The sequence below is a fragment of the Sorex fumeus genome, unplaced genomic scaffold (assembly GCF_029834395.1).
Source record: "Sorex fumeus unplaced genomic scaffold, SorFum_2.1 ptg000007l, whole genome shotgun sequence".
NCBI lineage: Eukaryota > Metazoa > Chordata > Mammalia > Eulipotyphla > Soricidae > Sorex > Sorex fumeus.
This window is the reverse complement of record NW_026606064.1, coordinates 37,046,804-37,063,654: the sequence shown is the minus strand read 5'-3', so window position 1 is coordinate 37,063,654 and position 16,851 is coordinate 37,046,804. Positions and strand designations below refer to the sequence as shown.

Here is a 16,851-nt window from a genome sequence, read left to right as displayed (position 1 = left end):
GACACTCTCACACTTGAGATGAGGAAACAGGCCAGAGGAAAGTGGTTCCTGGAAGGTCCCAACACCAGTGGATGGCTGAGCTTGACCAGCCACCCCCGGGTCCCCAGACTCCCCTTCCCTACACCTCCCAGTCCAGAGGCAACACCAGGAACTTGCAGCTGGATGCAGACTCCTGAGGGTTCCTATTGATCAGCAACAAACTCAAATTAGTTATCATCACTAAAAGACAATGACATTTCAAGCTCAAATCCATATGAAGAATTGTTAGAGAAAAATTGGCAACTTCAGGTCTGTATTTCAACTCAACAGTGGCCGATGGAACTGGGTGGCTGTTGTCCTTGAGGCAGGAAAGATGTGTTTTCCCTCGTGATCCTGCTGGTCCCCATTACAAAGGGAATGTGTGATTATTTATCAGCATTCTTCTCCAGTCTTTTTTTTTTTCTCAAGTTTTTTTTTTCTTCCTAGAGAGAGACAGACATAGAATGACTGCACTCATTTGTGGAATATAAAGTAACCAAATGGGAGATTAACACCCAAGGATACTAGAGATAAGAGTCAGGAGGATGGCTCCACTGCTTGGAAGCCCGCATCACATGCTGGGGGAAAAGGCATCTGGAATAGAGAAGGGACCTCTAAGTGAGTGATACTTCGAAGGCTTGCTCGGGATGGGAGATGCGTGCTGAAAGTAGGCTACAGACCAAACATGATGGCTACTTACTACCTGATTTGCAAACCATAACACCCAAAAGGAGAGAGAGAGAAAAAGGGAATGTGCCTGCCACAGAGGCAGGATAGGGTGAGAATGGCAGGAGTGATACTGGGAACATTGGTGGTGGAGAATGGGTACTCAAACATTGTTTGACTGAAACACAGTCATGAAAGTTGTGAGTCTGTAACTATATCTCACAGGGATTCATTAAAAAAAGATTTAAAAAAAATTTCTCTCCCCTTCCCTCCCTGTTGTGGTCACCAGGATTCATACACCTGTCAGCTGTGTTCTTGCAAACCTGGGTGTGGTGCTGGCTTCCTCGGCTATTGTGCACTCTGAGTTCCCACACTGGCTGTGATGCTGGTCCACACAGTTGTGGGGTGCCAGAGACTGCACACTTTCATTGAGGTGCTCAGAATGACAAAGGGAAGTGCTTCTGGGATCACACTGGGAGCAGATGGGGCCGTGCGGGGATTGAGCTTGTGGTTCGAATGCTTGCAAGGCAGCTGCTTGCCGCTGAGCCGTGCCCTGCCCTCTGTTGATGTTCCGAAACAGAACAGTCACATATTTCCTGTAACACAGATAAAATATCTCTTATCTGACCCTAGTCTGGTTCTTTTTTTTGTTTTTTTTCCTGGCTTCCATAAGCTTCTGGGTACGATCCTATCTTTCCCCTTCTGGGAATTGCACATCCCCCATTTGTAAAGAGAGATATTTGAATATCTGAGTCCAAGGTTCCTTCTGGGGGGTGGGGGGGGGGCGGGTGTTTCCAGGCTCTCCAAATCTGCCCTGGGAAAGGAATTGTGTCGTTGACAATGCATAATTATTTTGCAGATGCATTTCTGAGGGATCGTGACTCTTTTATCCTTGAATTATGATTTATCTAAGCCTTTTGTTTTAATAGCTTATCCTTCATCTTTTGAATTTGAAAAAAACATGAGTACTTCAAACAATGCCTCATAGCTGCAGTTGCTAGGAAGAGCAGCAGAGGCTGCCTAGATACAGGGTCATCAGCAAATTCTCTCTCTCCACTCCCCTCCCTCTTATCTGCTCACCCCCCCTCCCTTCCTCCCTCTCTCCCTTCCTTTAGTCCTTTTTCCCTCTTTCTCCTTCTTTCCTCTCTCCCTTTTTTTTTTTTATCTGTTTACACTTTGAACAAGGACATGATAATCAATAATCCTTCTTAAAAATCCCATTCAAAAACTGAAAAACAAGAATTGCTCTTCAAGCCTGGATTCTTCCTTGAACTCATCTCTTGCTTGCTCATCACCCTGTTTCTTTGCTGGCCTATTTGCACTCTAGAGAGGCCCATTTTCTCTCTCTCGAACATGTATGTCTCCCTCTCTCTCTCCTCATATCTTTCTAAACAAGTTTCAGTAAAGACTATCTTGTTTACCTTGTTTCACACAGAGAGAGAGAGAGAGAGAGAGAGAGAGAGAGAATAGCTGTCCTATAACATACTAGTGTCAGGTGTATAACATAAGAATTCAATGTTTTATATATCGTGAAATGATCAGAGACCAAGTAATATCCATCACCATAATATAGTAAATATTTTTTTCCTTCTGATAAGGACTTTCAAGACACAACCCGGCAGAATTTTTCAAATATTTTTTTAAAAAATTCAATTTTTTTCAAATAATACCACAATGTTATTCACCAGGGTCTCGATGCAGAACTTTAGAGCCCTGTTGTACTTTTGATGCCTTTCATCCATTTTGCCTCACAAGTCCCACCTCTAGCAACCATCTGCTCTGATCTCTGTGATCTGTAATCTTGGTTTTTCCTTTTATTTCAAGTTCAATCTTAATTATCAATAAAGTTGAGGTTTCCCTGGATCCAGAGGGTTATTTCTAAAGAATTCCCACCCACCTACTCACTCACACAATGAAATAGTGAAATCACCCAGGTTTTGGTTCTGACTCTCCCATTAGTTATTTGACCTCGGGAAATAAGAAGGGTCTATTTTCCCATCTGTAAAATAGTACGGCGGAGGAATGTCTGGACATGTCTGTAGTTTTTTTTTTTTTTATCACCCAAATATTTTAGGAAACTGTTCAAGACTGAGAACAAGGTAGCGTGGCGGATGAACCCTTTCCCTCATCAGGAAGTCCTAGTTCTTTGAGTTGTCTGTTTCGACTGTCCTCTGGCTATTCAACCAGCTGCAAAGGAGGGATTTCCGTCCACTCTTCTCCGTGGCTATGTGACATGCCCCAAATAAGTGTCTTGCTAGGTAATCTTGCTTTCAGCATTATTCCTTTGTCCTAAAAAGAAGTAACGAACGGATCTAAAAGGCTCTGCTTATTTTTTCAAGCCCACTTAACATCCTGCAGGTCTCTGACCGCAGCAAGGATGATGGAGACATATGAGATACAAGCGCGCCCTCTGGCGACCTATATAAATATTACAGGGAGTTGTCATTCAGCAAATTAACTGAATTTAAATCCACCTCTGCCTAACACTCCTGCCAAGTAAATGCAACTTGGGTCAGAGAGACAATACAGGGGTTAAGACGTTTACCTGGAACGCAGATGAACCTAGTTTGATCCAGGGCACTGCATATGGAGTCCAATGCATAGTCTGAGCAGAGTCAGGAGGAAGTCCAGAGCTCCATCACGTTGACCCCCAAAATAATAAACAATGACCTTACCTACAAATGGTAAGGTTACTGTTTCTGAAATGTGTACCTCTATTCTCTTATTCCATGCTTTCTCATTTAGGTGCATGCTCTTTACCATTTTACTTCTTTTAAAAATTATTATTATTATTATTATTATTACACCTGACTGTGCTCATCTCTTCTTCCTGGCTCTGTGCTTAGGGCTTACTCCTGGTGGTGCTGGGGATCCACTGAGGACAGGATAAGGTGCATGCAAGGTGAGTGCTTTACTCTCTCTACTGTCTCCCTGGCCTTGTCTTCATTTCTTGTTTTAGCAATGAGGTTTAGATATAAGGTTAGAGCGACTTATTGATCTTTTTTTTCTTTTTGGGTAACACCGGCAATGCACGGGTGTTACTCCTGGCTCTGCACTCAGGAATTACTCCTGGTGGTGGCACGGGTGTTACTCCTGGCTCTGCACTCAGGAATTACTCCTGGTGGTGCTCAGGGGAGCATATGGGATGCTGGGAATCGAACATGGGTCGGCTGCGTGCAAGGCAAACGCCCTACCCTCTGTATTATGACTCCAGCCCCAGAGTGACTTATTTAAATGGTCAAGTATTTATTAAGAATCCAGAAAGTCCTAGAAACTTCCTAAGTGACAGGATATGCAAATTGAACAAAGCACATTTCTTATTTGGTTAATTTACATTTTATTCATGGAAACCACCCCCAGTTCTTTTTCTAATTTAGAGATTCAAAGGTTCATCAATTAATGATGAATAGATCACCATTTATGATAATAAATGGTGATGATCAAACATTAATGACAATCTGGTATAATAACAGTTTGAATAATGATTTTAGCCCTAAGAAGATTTCAGAGTGGAAGCAAGTGATGCCTCTGGACATCCTGCCAGGCAGAGACGCTTGTCCTGGGACCTGCTCTGGATCCTGAAAGGAGAATCAGAGGGAGGCCAGTTTAAGGACTCCGTTCGCAGAGCTACAGTGAGTCCTGGAGGTAGTCTGGGGGTGAGAGAGAAGCACATGCATGCATCAGGAACTGTATGAACCCACAAACCTGCCAGGGCAGGAAGGCATTTTGGCGCTCACTTTTTACATTCTTTTTTTACTTTTCGGTTTTGGGCCATGCAGGGGGTGCTCAGGGGCTACTCCTGAAACTGCATTCAGGAATTACTCCTGGCAGTGCTTGGGGGAGCATATGGGATGCCAGGGAATCAACCCGGGCTGGCTGTGTGCAAGGCAAATGCTCTACCTGCTGTACTATCTCTTCAGCCCGCCAATATTCTTATTTTAGAGACAGAGTATACCTGTATTTCAGAAGTAATATGTGTGAAATCAGTGATTGTTAGCAAATTGTAATTAAGAAATGTATATCAAGAATAACAAACATTCTACTAAATGAATATAAATAGAATAAACCTAATTTTGGTTGAAATTGTTAGTGTCATCTTTTAGAGGTAAAATGATATGTTGCATTTAAAAATTTTTTTGGTATACAATGTTCCATTGAAACATTTTCTACAGTGAAAACAAAAACCAAACCATATTCAACAGCGAGGGCTGGACTGTCAGCACAGGAGGTAAATCGTTTGCCTTGCCTGAAGCTGACCTTGGATCAAATTCCCTGCACCACATATGGTCCCCTGAGCACTGTCGAGGTGATTTCTTAACACAAAGCCAGGAATAATTCCTGAGCTCAACTATGTGTGACCCAAAACAGCAAGAACAAATTCTATAATGAGAATGCTTACTCGTAAAATAAAAACAAATGCTCTTTTTGCAGTATTTAAATTGTCATTATTATCAAAAGAACTCTTTTGATAAACCCAAGGAAATAGAGCAAAATTCAACAGTAGTGGCGGAATGTGTTTGGGTTTGTGTACGCAAGCACAGTACACACTTTTTCTCGTTCATTTTCACGACCTCTTCTGTGCAGATTGCAAATCGTACAGCACCCCCACCCTGCTTCGGCCATCAGTCATTGACAGTAAGCAACTAAGTTTGGAGCCACACAACAGAGAAGGGGCTCCAATCACTTCAGCGCCATCTGCTGGAGAAACGGTCAGTGGGAGCTCTTGGCCGGAATTTAATTAGCCGTTTAGAGGAAGAGCACTAAACTGAAAAAGGGATCTCAGAGCACCAACAGCATTTGCTCTAATTCACTTCTCTCATCTTTCAAGTTGCCTCGTGTTTCTCATGTTGATTTCATGTCTTGTCACAGCTTCTCTAGGGTTTGGGATAGGCAGAGTTTTGGGTGAGAACGACAAGAGAAGATCAGAGAGAGATGACTCCCATTCCTGCAGCTGCTGACCGCTGACCGTAAAACTACAATGGATACTCTTCTCTCCTGCCTTTTCTGCCATCCAGCATAGCTTCCCTTCATCTCTGCTAGCACTTCTGCTGGCTTAGGTAGCTTGATCTGTGGATGATTTACACCCAAAGCAGGTATTTTGGGTCTTTCATATTATGTCCTTAAAAGATCTTTTTTGGGCCATCTGGAAGTTCTCAGGGCTTACTCCTGGCTTTGCACTCAGGGATCACTCCTGGTGGGGCTCAAGAAACCATAGGGGGTTCAGAGGAATGAACCTGGCACATAAAAGGCAAGTGTCTTATTCACTATACTGTTACTTTGGCTGAAAGTTTTAATTCTCAAATTTCATCCCTTCCTTGCAACTGCCTCATGTTTGCAGCCTCATCCCACTGAGGCCCAAAGCACCTCATCATGTTCTTTCTTCATAGATAATATCCCTGCACTCCTAAGAGAATCTTGTTGTTCAATGTACTCCATTTCTACACATTACACAGGACCAGAGTTCTTTTCCAGTGCTTGTAGTACTTGTACCTGATACTAATCAATCAGCTTATGACTGGACACGCGATATCCGTTCATTCTGTTGAACATATACTGTGACATCAGTACAAATTCTGAGCAGGCTATGACTAACTTGGGGGCAAGGGAGCAGACGTCCGAACAAAACATCATGCGTTAGAAATGAATTTATGTAACTGACTCACAAATCTTTTAGTGTTCAGATTTGTAATACACTTATTTCTCTGTTGCTGGTAGCAATCCCTTTTCCCTGAGAAGGAATAATGGATTTGAATAAATTGGAGGCACTCAGAGTTCTCCACACCCTGTCTCTAGGATTGGTCCAGGAGGTAATTGGTTCAGGAGGTGACTCATCCTGGACCAATGACACCATCTACTGAGATCCATTTCTAATTGGAGGTGGCAAGGAAAGGAAATTTTCTTTCTTTCTTTTTTTTTTTTCTAATTGAATCACAGCGAGACACTGTTACAGGGTTTTTTGTGTATATGACACATGTACATTACCCATCCCTTGGTCAGTGTACATTTCCCACCACCAATGTCCCCAGTTGCCCTCCCACCAGCTCCCCCCACCCCTGTCCCAGTGGAAAATTTTTCATATGGGAGAATGGTCTATCTCTGAGATTAAGGTTATGGGGACTATTTCTTTGTTCCAGGTAACTTTTACACAAAGTTATGACCAACGCAATTTGTGTTGCTAGCAAGATTTCGATCTTGGACTAAAAGCATATCCAGGGGACAAAGTGAAAAGCAGGAGAAAGAGAGGTCATGAAAACCTCATCGATCACAGTGTTTCCAGTAGGGAGGTACTAGAAGGTAATGGGTCAGGGCAAGAGCCCTGGATTCCCTTTCAGCCTCTTTGATCCTTCCAGTTCCAAAATCCTGCTAACTGTCCCCTTCATGGTAGCTGCCTCTGTGCTGCAACTGGATTCTGCTCTAGTTCCTGATGGAGGGTCACCAGGATGATGCCAGTCCAGTTGCCTCTAGCCTAGCACAGGTGGAAGGGATAGGGATGTTTATTGGGCTTGATTTCTGCCAGCCTGTCACCTCTTACTGAAAGGACTCCCTTCCTCCCACTAGATCAGATCTGCCCTCAGCTATGGCAACTGGAGTACACCATACCCTTTAGGGAATCTTTTTCAAGAATTGATCCTGTCCTTCTGCTCTGTTCCATGCAGGGATCAGATACCGTCAGATCTCCAGATGCATGTCTTCTCAGGCAAACCAGGCTGTGGCAAGGTCGTACCTTGGTGGTGAGCTCTGCTCTCCATGATCTGTCCCAGCTGTGCAACTTTTGCCATGCATGTGGGAGGAAAAATTAAATCCTCTGCTCCACACAAAAAGGCCAGGAATAGAGAGAAAACACACCATGCTGGGCACTTGCTTTGCCCCATTCTACCCAGGTTTGGTCCTTGTCATCACATGTGGTCCCCCCAAGCACCACCAGGAGTGATTCCTGAGTGCAGAGCCAAGAGTAAGCCCTTAGCCGGGAATGACACAAATCCCTCTCCAAATTAGAACTCAATAATTCTAAGCCATTCTTTTTACAAATATGTCTTCTATTTATGTTCCACTTCATTTGTTTATTTTTGTTTGTTTTGGTAACAAAAGCAAACACCTGAAGATGCTCAGGAATTACTCCTGGATCTGCATTCACAAATCACTCCTGATGGTGTTCAGGGGATCATATGGAATGTCCGGGATCAAACTTGAGTCAGCTGCATGTAAGGCAAGCGCCTTACTCTCTATACTATCTCTCTGGCCATGTTTTATTTAATTAGATTAATTAATTAATTAAAATTTTTTATTAGTGAAACACCATGAGGTACAGTTGTAGTTTTTTTTTTAGCCTCTTTTTTTTATTGGTGAACGCCCTACTCGCTGGCTGGAGCGATAGCACAGCGGGTAGGGCATCTGCCTTGCACGCAGTCAACATGGCTGACCCGAGTTCGATTCCTCCGCCCCTCTCGGAGAGCCCGGCAAGCTACCGAGAGTATTCGATATGCCAGACACAGTAACAACAAAGTCTCCAATGGAGACGTTACTGGGCCCGCTCGAGCAAATCGATGATCAATGGCAGGGCCTTTTTTTTATTATTAGTGAGACATCATGAGGTACAGTTGTAGATTTACAAATTTTTGTGCTTGGGTTTCAGTTATACAATGATAAAGTACCCATCCCTCCACCAGTGCCCATTTTCCATCACCATGGGTCCCAGTATCCCTCTCACCCCCAACCCCCCCTTCCCACCCTGCCTCATTTGCAGGGCATTCCCTTTTGTTCTCTCTCTTTCTCTCTCTCTCTCTCTCTCTCTCTCTCTCTCTCCTTTTGGATGTTGTGGTTTGCAAAAGAGGCATTGGGTGGCAATCATGTTTGGTCTATAGTCTACTGTAAGCATGCTTCTCCCATCCTGGGAGGATCCTCCCAACACCCTTTATTTGGTGCTCCCTTCTCTATCTGAGCTGCCTTTTTCCCTAGCATGTGTGGCTGGGCTCCAAGCCATGGGGCAAAATTCCTGGTACTTATCTTGGCCATTCTTGGGTGTTAGTCTCCTATTTTGTTACTTTATGTTCCCCAGATGAATGTAATCTTTCTATGTCTGTTCCTCTCTTTCTGACTCATTTCGCTTAACATGATACTTTCCACGTAGTACCACCTGTATGTAAATTTTATTACTTAATCTTTTCTAACTGCTACATAGTACTCCATTGTGTAAATGTACCAAAGTTTCTTTAACCAGTCATCTGTTCTTGGGCACTCAGGTTTTTTTTTTTCCAGATTCTGGCTATTGTAAAGAATGCTGCAGTGAACAAACAAGTGTAGATGTCACTTCGACTATACTTTTTTGCCTCTCTGGGATATATTCCCAGGAGTGGTATTGCTGGGTCAAATGGGAGCTCAATTTCTAATTTTATTTTATTTTTATCCCCACTATCTACATTACATATATGCTATACCTTTATTAATCACCTCATAACTCTTGAATTTTATCATTCAATTTTTTGAACCATACAGTCTATGATTATTTATTGTTCATCTTTTTTTCTCTTTGTTTCTATTTGGAGCTTCCACAAATGAGGCAGGGTGGAATGGGGGAGATAGGAGGTGGGAGGGATATTGGGATCCGTGGTGGTGGGAAATGGGCACTGGTGGAGGGATGGGTATTTGATCATTGTACAATTGAAACCCAAGCACAAAAATTTGTAAGTCTACAACTGTACCTCATGATGTCTCACTAATTTAAAAAAAGAGGCTAAAAAAAAAAACTGTATTAAGGGGCCGGAGCTATACTACAGCTGATAGGGCATTTGCCTTACATGTGGCCAACCTAGGATTGATCCCTGGCATCCCATGTGGTCCCTGGAGCACTACCAGGAGTAATTCCTGAGTGCAGAGCCAGGACTTAACCCCTGAGCATCGCTGGATATGACTCAAAAAGCAAAAAACAAAACAAAACAAAACACCCCTCCCAAAAAAACCTGTGTTAAATCAAATAAGCCCATCAAAGAAATTCTTCACTGCTATTGCAAGTATTTTTGTCCAGTTTATTATATTGGAGTTTTCATTTTTTTGCTTATATTATCCATCTGTTCTTGTATGTTATTCACCTTCTCCAATAGTTTCCAAGCATAATAATTAGTTACTTTAATAACGAATTAATTTTCAATCTGGTCACTCCTAATGCTCTGCCATTCCCTAAATTCTTGATTTTTCTGTGGAAAAAAATTGATTCTGCTGTTAATACTAATACATTAGCAAATAGAATTATAGATTTACTACTCCAAACTATAATAACTTAAAAAGTATATAGAAAAACTAAAACAGATTTTCTTCTCTAGATAATAAGTTTCAGTAAACCTTTGCTGTTTATTTGATGTCAGTGTAAGTTCTGTTGGTATTAAAATTATAAACTTAAAATTATGATAAAGCAAAATGGTAGAACAGGTAATGGAGGCATTTGGATGGTGAGAAAGGAGCATGTGATTTATTCTTAGTTATAGTTATAAATCCTCCCAGTGCAGGCTCACATTGCTTAATAGCATTTTGCTGCCCAGAAGGTACATAGCTGACAGTAAAATTCTCCACCATGACAACCACTTGCAGGAAGGGGACCATCTGGGGTGGGGGCTGGCTTAGGCTGAGAGATGGGAGTAGAGTTAGAACTATGTTGAGAAACATCACTGGGGGATTTACGACTCGCATGATTGTGCACAGCCATTTGCCAGAAAGTTCCTGTACTAGCATCTTTCTAAGCTTCTCTCCAGCACTGGCATCCATTTCTTTATTCTTGTAGGTTCCTCTCCAAAGCCAAGAAGTTCCACTAGTTACTGTCAGACGCAGCAAGATACACTCTTCATTACATTAACATGTCACCTCACTCACACAAATGGATGAATGGTACATTTCATCGACTATTTCTGAAAACACTCTTGCCTTTTTCCTTAGTGCATATCTGTCTGACTCCATGTGGGAAAAGTGTCACTTCCAATGTAAACTACCTTTTACCCTCAAAGACCCAGCCATGCAATGCATCTTAACCCAACCTATTTTTTTTTCTTTTTTGGGTCACACCCAGTGATGCACAGGGGTTACTCCTGGCTCTGCACTCAGGAACTACCTCTGATGATGCTCAAGGGACCATATGGGACGCTGGGAATTGAACCTGGGTTGGCCACGTGCAAGGCAAACGCCTTACAGGCTGTGCTATCACTCTAACCCCTTTCCAAGCTTTTTTTTTTTTATTAGCGAGACATCATGAGGTACAGTTGTAGACTTACAAATTCTTGTGCTTGGGTTTCAATTATACAATGATCGAGTACCCATCCCTCCACCAGTGCCCATTCTCCACCAATGGTCCCAGTATCCCTCCCATCCCCACATCCTCCCCATCCCACCCTGCCTCTGTGGCAGGGCATTCCCTTTTGTTCTCTATCTCTTTTTGGGTGTTATGGTTTGCAAAAGAGGCAATGAAACCCAAGCTATTTTGATGTAGCATCTTGTTGAGATTTTAATTTTATTCAGCGTGTTTGCATTGTCCAGCTACTCTCTTCTGGCTGTAGAGCTAGGTTTGGTAGATGTGCTGTGAGCATTATGGGAATTTCTTAACATATTAGTTTCTTCTTAAATTTTGCTGTTATTCTCTCTTTTGACATTTTAATTATTTTGTACTGGAATTCTTCTATTTAAATTTATTTTGTTTGGAACTCTAAGATATTTGGATTTATGTTTATAACTTAATCTTCAGAATGGGAAACATTTTAGCGATAATTTCTTTGATCAGTGGTTCTTCCCCTTTCCTCAGGGGCTCATAGTTCAGATATGGTTTCTCTTAATATTATCCTACATACCCAATAGGAGATAGAGAACAAAAGGGAATGCCCTGCCACAGAGGCAGGATGAGATGGGGGGGGGGATGGGAGGGTAGGAGGGATACTGGGACCACTGGTGGTGGCGAGTGGTCACTGGTGGAGGGATGGGTACTCATTGTATAACTAAAACCCAAGCACAAAAACTTGTAAGTCTACAACTGTACCTCATGGTGTTTTACTAATAAAAATTAAAGAAACTGAACTGAAAAGAACGGTATATGAAACTAAAATAAATTGCTGCATAGACTCAGCAGCAGATAACAGGAGGCAAGGAATGAGTCAAGAAAGAGACAAGGAGCAAGAGACAGGGAACACTAATTAAAAAAATAGAAAAAGAGAAATGAATGGGAAAATTGAGACATAGGAAATTATGGGATAATATTTTTTTAATTTTTATTAGTAAAACACCATGAGGTACATTGCCAGGTGTGACCCAAAAAGCAAAAAAAAAATTCCCACTATTATTTAATGCAGCACTTAGTATAATAGCTAAGATATGAAATAAACCTAGGTGTCCAAAAACAAATGAGTGGATCCTGAAGGTGTTGTACATATATATGATGGAATACTTTGTATCTACAAGGAAGGATGAAATTATCCAATTTGCTGCAATTTGGATAGTTGTGGAGGATATCATGATATGTGAAGTAAGTCAGAAGAAGGACAGAAACAGAATGATCTCACTTACATGTACTATATGGATAACTGGATGAGAAAATGTAAGGCATTAAAGGGGGGAGGCTTACATCAATCCTGACCCCACAGTATAGGTTGTAGAAGGACAGGGAAGAAAAGAAATCAAGGAGGGAATCAGAAGAAGGGGGATGGGAAGTAATGGAGAGCGGGTGTCAAGGGCCTTGGGTACATTGGTGGTGTAGAGGTGAGGTACAGCTATACATATAAACCATGGAGCCAGTGATACAATGAAAGCGGGAGATCCAAACTACAGCTGCTAACGGATTTAAAGGTGTTACTTCAAGGAGGAGGCAGGCTGGGGGTGGGAGGGCACCTGAGGACACTGGTGGAGGGAAGTTGACATTAGTTATGGGAATGGTCCTGGAACATTGCATGCCTAAAACTCAACTATAAAGAACCTTGTAAATCATGGTATCTTAATAAAAATTGAAAAACATTCAAAGTATTGTATTTTTTTCTCTATGAAAATAGTTTCTTCTTGTCACTGTAACAAATGATTTAGTGGGCTTGACAGATAGTAGAGAGATAAAGCACTTACTTACTTTATATGTGCTCCACCCAGGTTTAAATCCTTGGCACCCATATGGTCCCCTGTACCCTGCCGAAGCATAGAGCCAGGGGTAAACCCCAAGTACTGCCAGATGAGTCCCGCAAATTCAAACCCAAACCCAAACCCAACAAATACAAAAAGTTGGGGAAAGAGATGCCTCTCACCTTCTTTTTCTCCTAGGATTGCTTTGTCTATTCAGGTACTTTATTATGCAATTTCAACAGCATTTAAAAATTTTCAGATTGGAAGGAAGACTTTTCTTGGGGTTAGATTGAACTTTAAGTCCTTTATTTTATGAGACAGACTGAAAAGACAAAATTTGTCAAAAATGCAATGTGCTTTTAGTCTATCAAGTACAGTGAGCACAGAAATTTAGTTACCTTGTAATACTTATTGCCTTTGCTGAAGGAGAATCTTAAGGAATGGAAAGAGTCTTCATGTCGTATTTGAACAGATCCTCTGGTGATAAAGGGTATATGGTTCCTGCTTCAGGCTGTACTTGGGATTCTGCTGCAGTATTTTAGAAATCATCACCAGCATTATTAGCAGTGCAGGTGGCTGGGTCTACACTCTCAGGCTTGCAAGGCACGCAGCTTATGGTTGAGCCAGATCCTCAGTCTTTATTTCCCGTTCAATTTTCATTTTATTGAATATTTAAAAATTTTATTTATTAAAAATTTTTATTGAATCCCCATGAGATTCAGTTAAAAAGTTTTAGTAATTGAGTTTAAGTCATACAATGATCGAACACCCATCCCTCCACCAGTGGAGCTTTCCCATCACCAATGTTCCCAGTATCCCTCCCACCACCCCCACTTCACCCCACTTCCTGCCTCTATAGCGGGCAGTTTCCTTCTTTCTCCCTGCTTTGGAGCATTATGATTTACAATATAGAAGATACCCAGTCTTTAATTTATTTTGTGGGGGTGCATGCCTGTCAGTGCTCAGAGCATACTTCTGGCACTACGCTCAGGAATCACTTTTGGCCTGGTGGGGCCTGGGGGACCATATGGGATGCTGGAGATTGAACCAAGATCATTTGCATGCAAGACAAGTGCTCTACCTCCTATACTATCTCTCTGGTTCCCAGTATTTATAATTTTTGTAACAAAAAATTCTATTTTTTCATTGCACAATTGGGATGCACAATTGGTAAGCATGTGTTAGACTACTTATACACATTCTGAGATTCAGTTTTGGCTGATAAATGTTCTCAATTCATTATCAGGAGGAGAACTATTGTGTTAATAATATTAGGGGCTCTTATGATGATAAAAGTTCAGAAAAATTACCCAAACTCTTGAGGCCTAAGACTGACAAAGCTTTAGATAGAGATGGAAACAGAGACTCAGCATTTGAAAATTTTCAGAGACTCGATATCAGCACACCCGGCTGACTTCCATCTGCAGGGTCTCCTGAGGAGCGCTGCCTTCACTCTCTCCCACATGATTGTCCTCCAGAGCCCTCAGCAGAACCAGCTTGAGGCTCTGCTGCTGCCTCTGTCTAAAGGAACCAACAAAGAAATAAACAAAAGGGTTGGCAGAGCTGTTGACACTGGACAGGAAAGTGACAACCCAGAAAGTATAATAAGGCAATGCCAAGAAATCATCCTGGATCCAGACTAAGAGGAAACATTGCACACCAAAGGGCAGGCCACAGAGGAGGAAGACCAGCACTGTGAGTCCGATGGTCATGTACAACCTGGTCAGCTTCATCCGCTGGGAGCCACTGAACAACCTGACCAGAAGGGCCAGACTGGACCCAGACAGAAGCAAAAATGAGAAAATCAGCCATGAGACAAAGACGAAATCAACTACTCGACACGGATAGTACCAAAAATTCTCAAAATCTTTGCTAAAGAGGCCACAGAAGTTCCCTTCCAGGATATTCAGCACCAGGGAGAGGGTCCAGAGCAGGGCACAGATGACAGCCGATATAGTTCTTGGGCGGCGGCAGTGGTACCAGATGGGAAATTGCACAGAGAGATACCTCTCTGTGCTGATGGCACTGAGGATGCTCAGTTCTGTAATGTATGTGAAGTTCAACAGAAACTCAAAATATCTGAAGATGGAGAAGGTATAGAAGATTTCCAGGGAAAATATAATACTGAAGCAAAGGGAGAAGAAATCGGCGGTAGCCAGGTTGGAGAGATAGATGTGGAAAGATGTTTTCTTATGCATGTGGAAGGCCAGGAGCCAGAGCACCACGGAGTTTCCTGCCAGACCAATCAGGGCAATTACAAGGATAAAAATGCTCAGAATCACGATCCCTATGTCAGATGAAGAGAGATCTTCTCCAGTTCCATTCATGGGTGTGGGATCAGTTCTCAAGGTTGCAGCGGTTGGATCCATGCCCAGAAACCCTCTGTAGGTCCCCTAGAAACAAAAGACAAACCTGAGCACCTGGTATATGGTCACTGATTCCCATAGCCACCCAGTTACCTGCAATTACTCTCCGTGTATAATAAAGGAAAGACATAGGATTGTAGGAATTAAGATACCAAAAGAGCACACAACTTTTGTGCCCTGGAACCTAGATTCAGATTCAATTCTCTCAGTCTTTATAGCATGCGCCGCCTGTACTACAAGAATTCTTCACATAGGAATATTCTATGGCATCAATATTCTTGTTCACTGATGTAGATCATGTCATGTCCTAAGGGTCAGATGGAGAAAAGGCTCTGGTAGGCTGTGTGACATAATGACAAGGCATTGTATCCAGTATTTTTCTTGCTTGAGGACTGTGGTTTTGACAGGGGCAGGAAATTGGCAGTTTCAGGCATGACTTATGGACAATCTTAGTGACTGAGTGTTGACTACTCTGTAGGGAGATAGAACATCATGATTACAGTCACAAAGATACTCTGAATTCTTGCTCTAACAGATTGACCTGAGTTATCAGATAGAAATAACCCAAATGGCAGTTTCATGTCAGAAAATTCTTCTCTTCTGTGTATTGGTGAGTTTGAATGATTAGCTCTGTGAGATAGACTCACTGGGAAAGCAAGAAATATTTAATTAAGAAAAATTCATCTAGGGGATTGGAGAGATAGTACAGTAGGTAAATCTCTTGCCTTGGATGTGGCTAATCAGGATTCGATTCCCACTACCCCATATGACAGAGCCCTGCAAGGAGTGATCTCTGAGCACAGTATCAGGATTAAGTTCTGAGCGTGACTGGGTGTGGCCTCCAAGCAAATTATATGATACATATATACAGTGGAACACTACTTAGCCACAAAAAGTTAAAGTCATACAATTTGCTGCTATATGGATGGCTCTGGAGAGTACCATGCTGAGTGAAATTATTTGGAGGGAGAGGGACAGACACAGAATGATCTCACTCATGCGGGTTATAAAGATGTATAGTAAGGAAATTACAAATGCCAAAGGTAATAGAAACAGAGAGCATGAGAACTGGTCTCTAGAAAGAAGCATACAGGAAAAGAACCACTGTGAAAATGGTGGAGGGAAGTGGTCACTCTAGAGGAGGACAGAGTGCTGAAAGTAGGTAAAAAAGTGCCTGCCATAGAGGCAGGCTGGAGGGAAGGAGGGAAAAGGGGAACATTGGTGGAGAGAAGGAGACACTGGTGTTGGAATATTGTGTACTAGAAATTCAATCAAAAGTAACTTTGTAATTCATGGTGATTCAATTTAAATAAAGACTGGGTTTCAGGCATACAATCACAATCAACAATCACAAACATCCTGTTATTCGTCGATTGCCTCGAGCAGGCCCCAGTAACGTCTCCTTTGTCCTAGCCCTGAGATTTTTTTTTAAAAAAGTGCCATATTCTAGGCTCTTTCAGAGTTAGGAGAACGAGACCCTTCATTGTTACTGGTATTTGGCATATTGGGTATGCTACGGGGAGTTTGCCAGACTCTGCCGTGTGGGCAGGTTAGATTCGGTAGCCTGCCAGTTTGTCCAAAGTAGGAATGAGATGATAAGATGATAAGGTCCCTGAGAGGAGTAGGCGGGGGTCACACCCACCAACTGGCCCCCGGCGCCCGTCAACGGCCAAGACTCAGAGACTATAAAACCCAGGCATACAATATTTCAATACTAATCCCATCA

The 16,851-nt window shown here is 42.3% G+C and overlaps 1 protein-coding gene across 1 annotated transcript in view; it reads right to left on the bottom strand.

Moving 5' to 3' along the window:
• Window positions 1-14,156: 14,156 nt before the first annotated feature.
• LOC130016192 (mas-related G-protein coupled receptor member X1-like) overlaps window positions 14,157-16,851 on the bottom strand; it is a 29,522-nt gene continuing 26,827 nt past the window's right edge. The window contains exon 2 of the mRNA XM_056106869.1: window positions 14,157-15,152. Coding sequence (XP_055962844.1) covers window positions 14,157-15,152 — 996 coding nt within the window. The remainder of the gene's footprint in view (window positions 15,153-16,851) is intronic.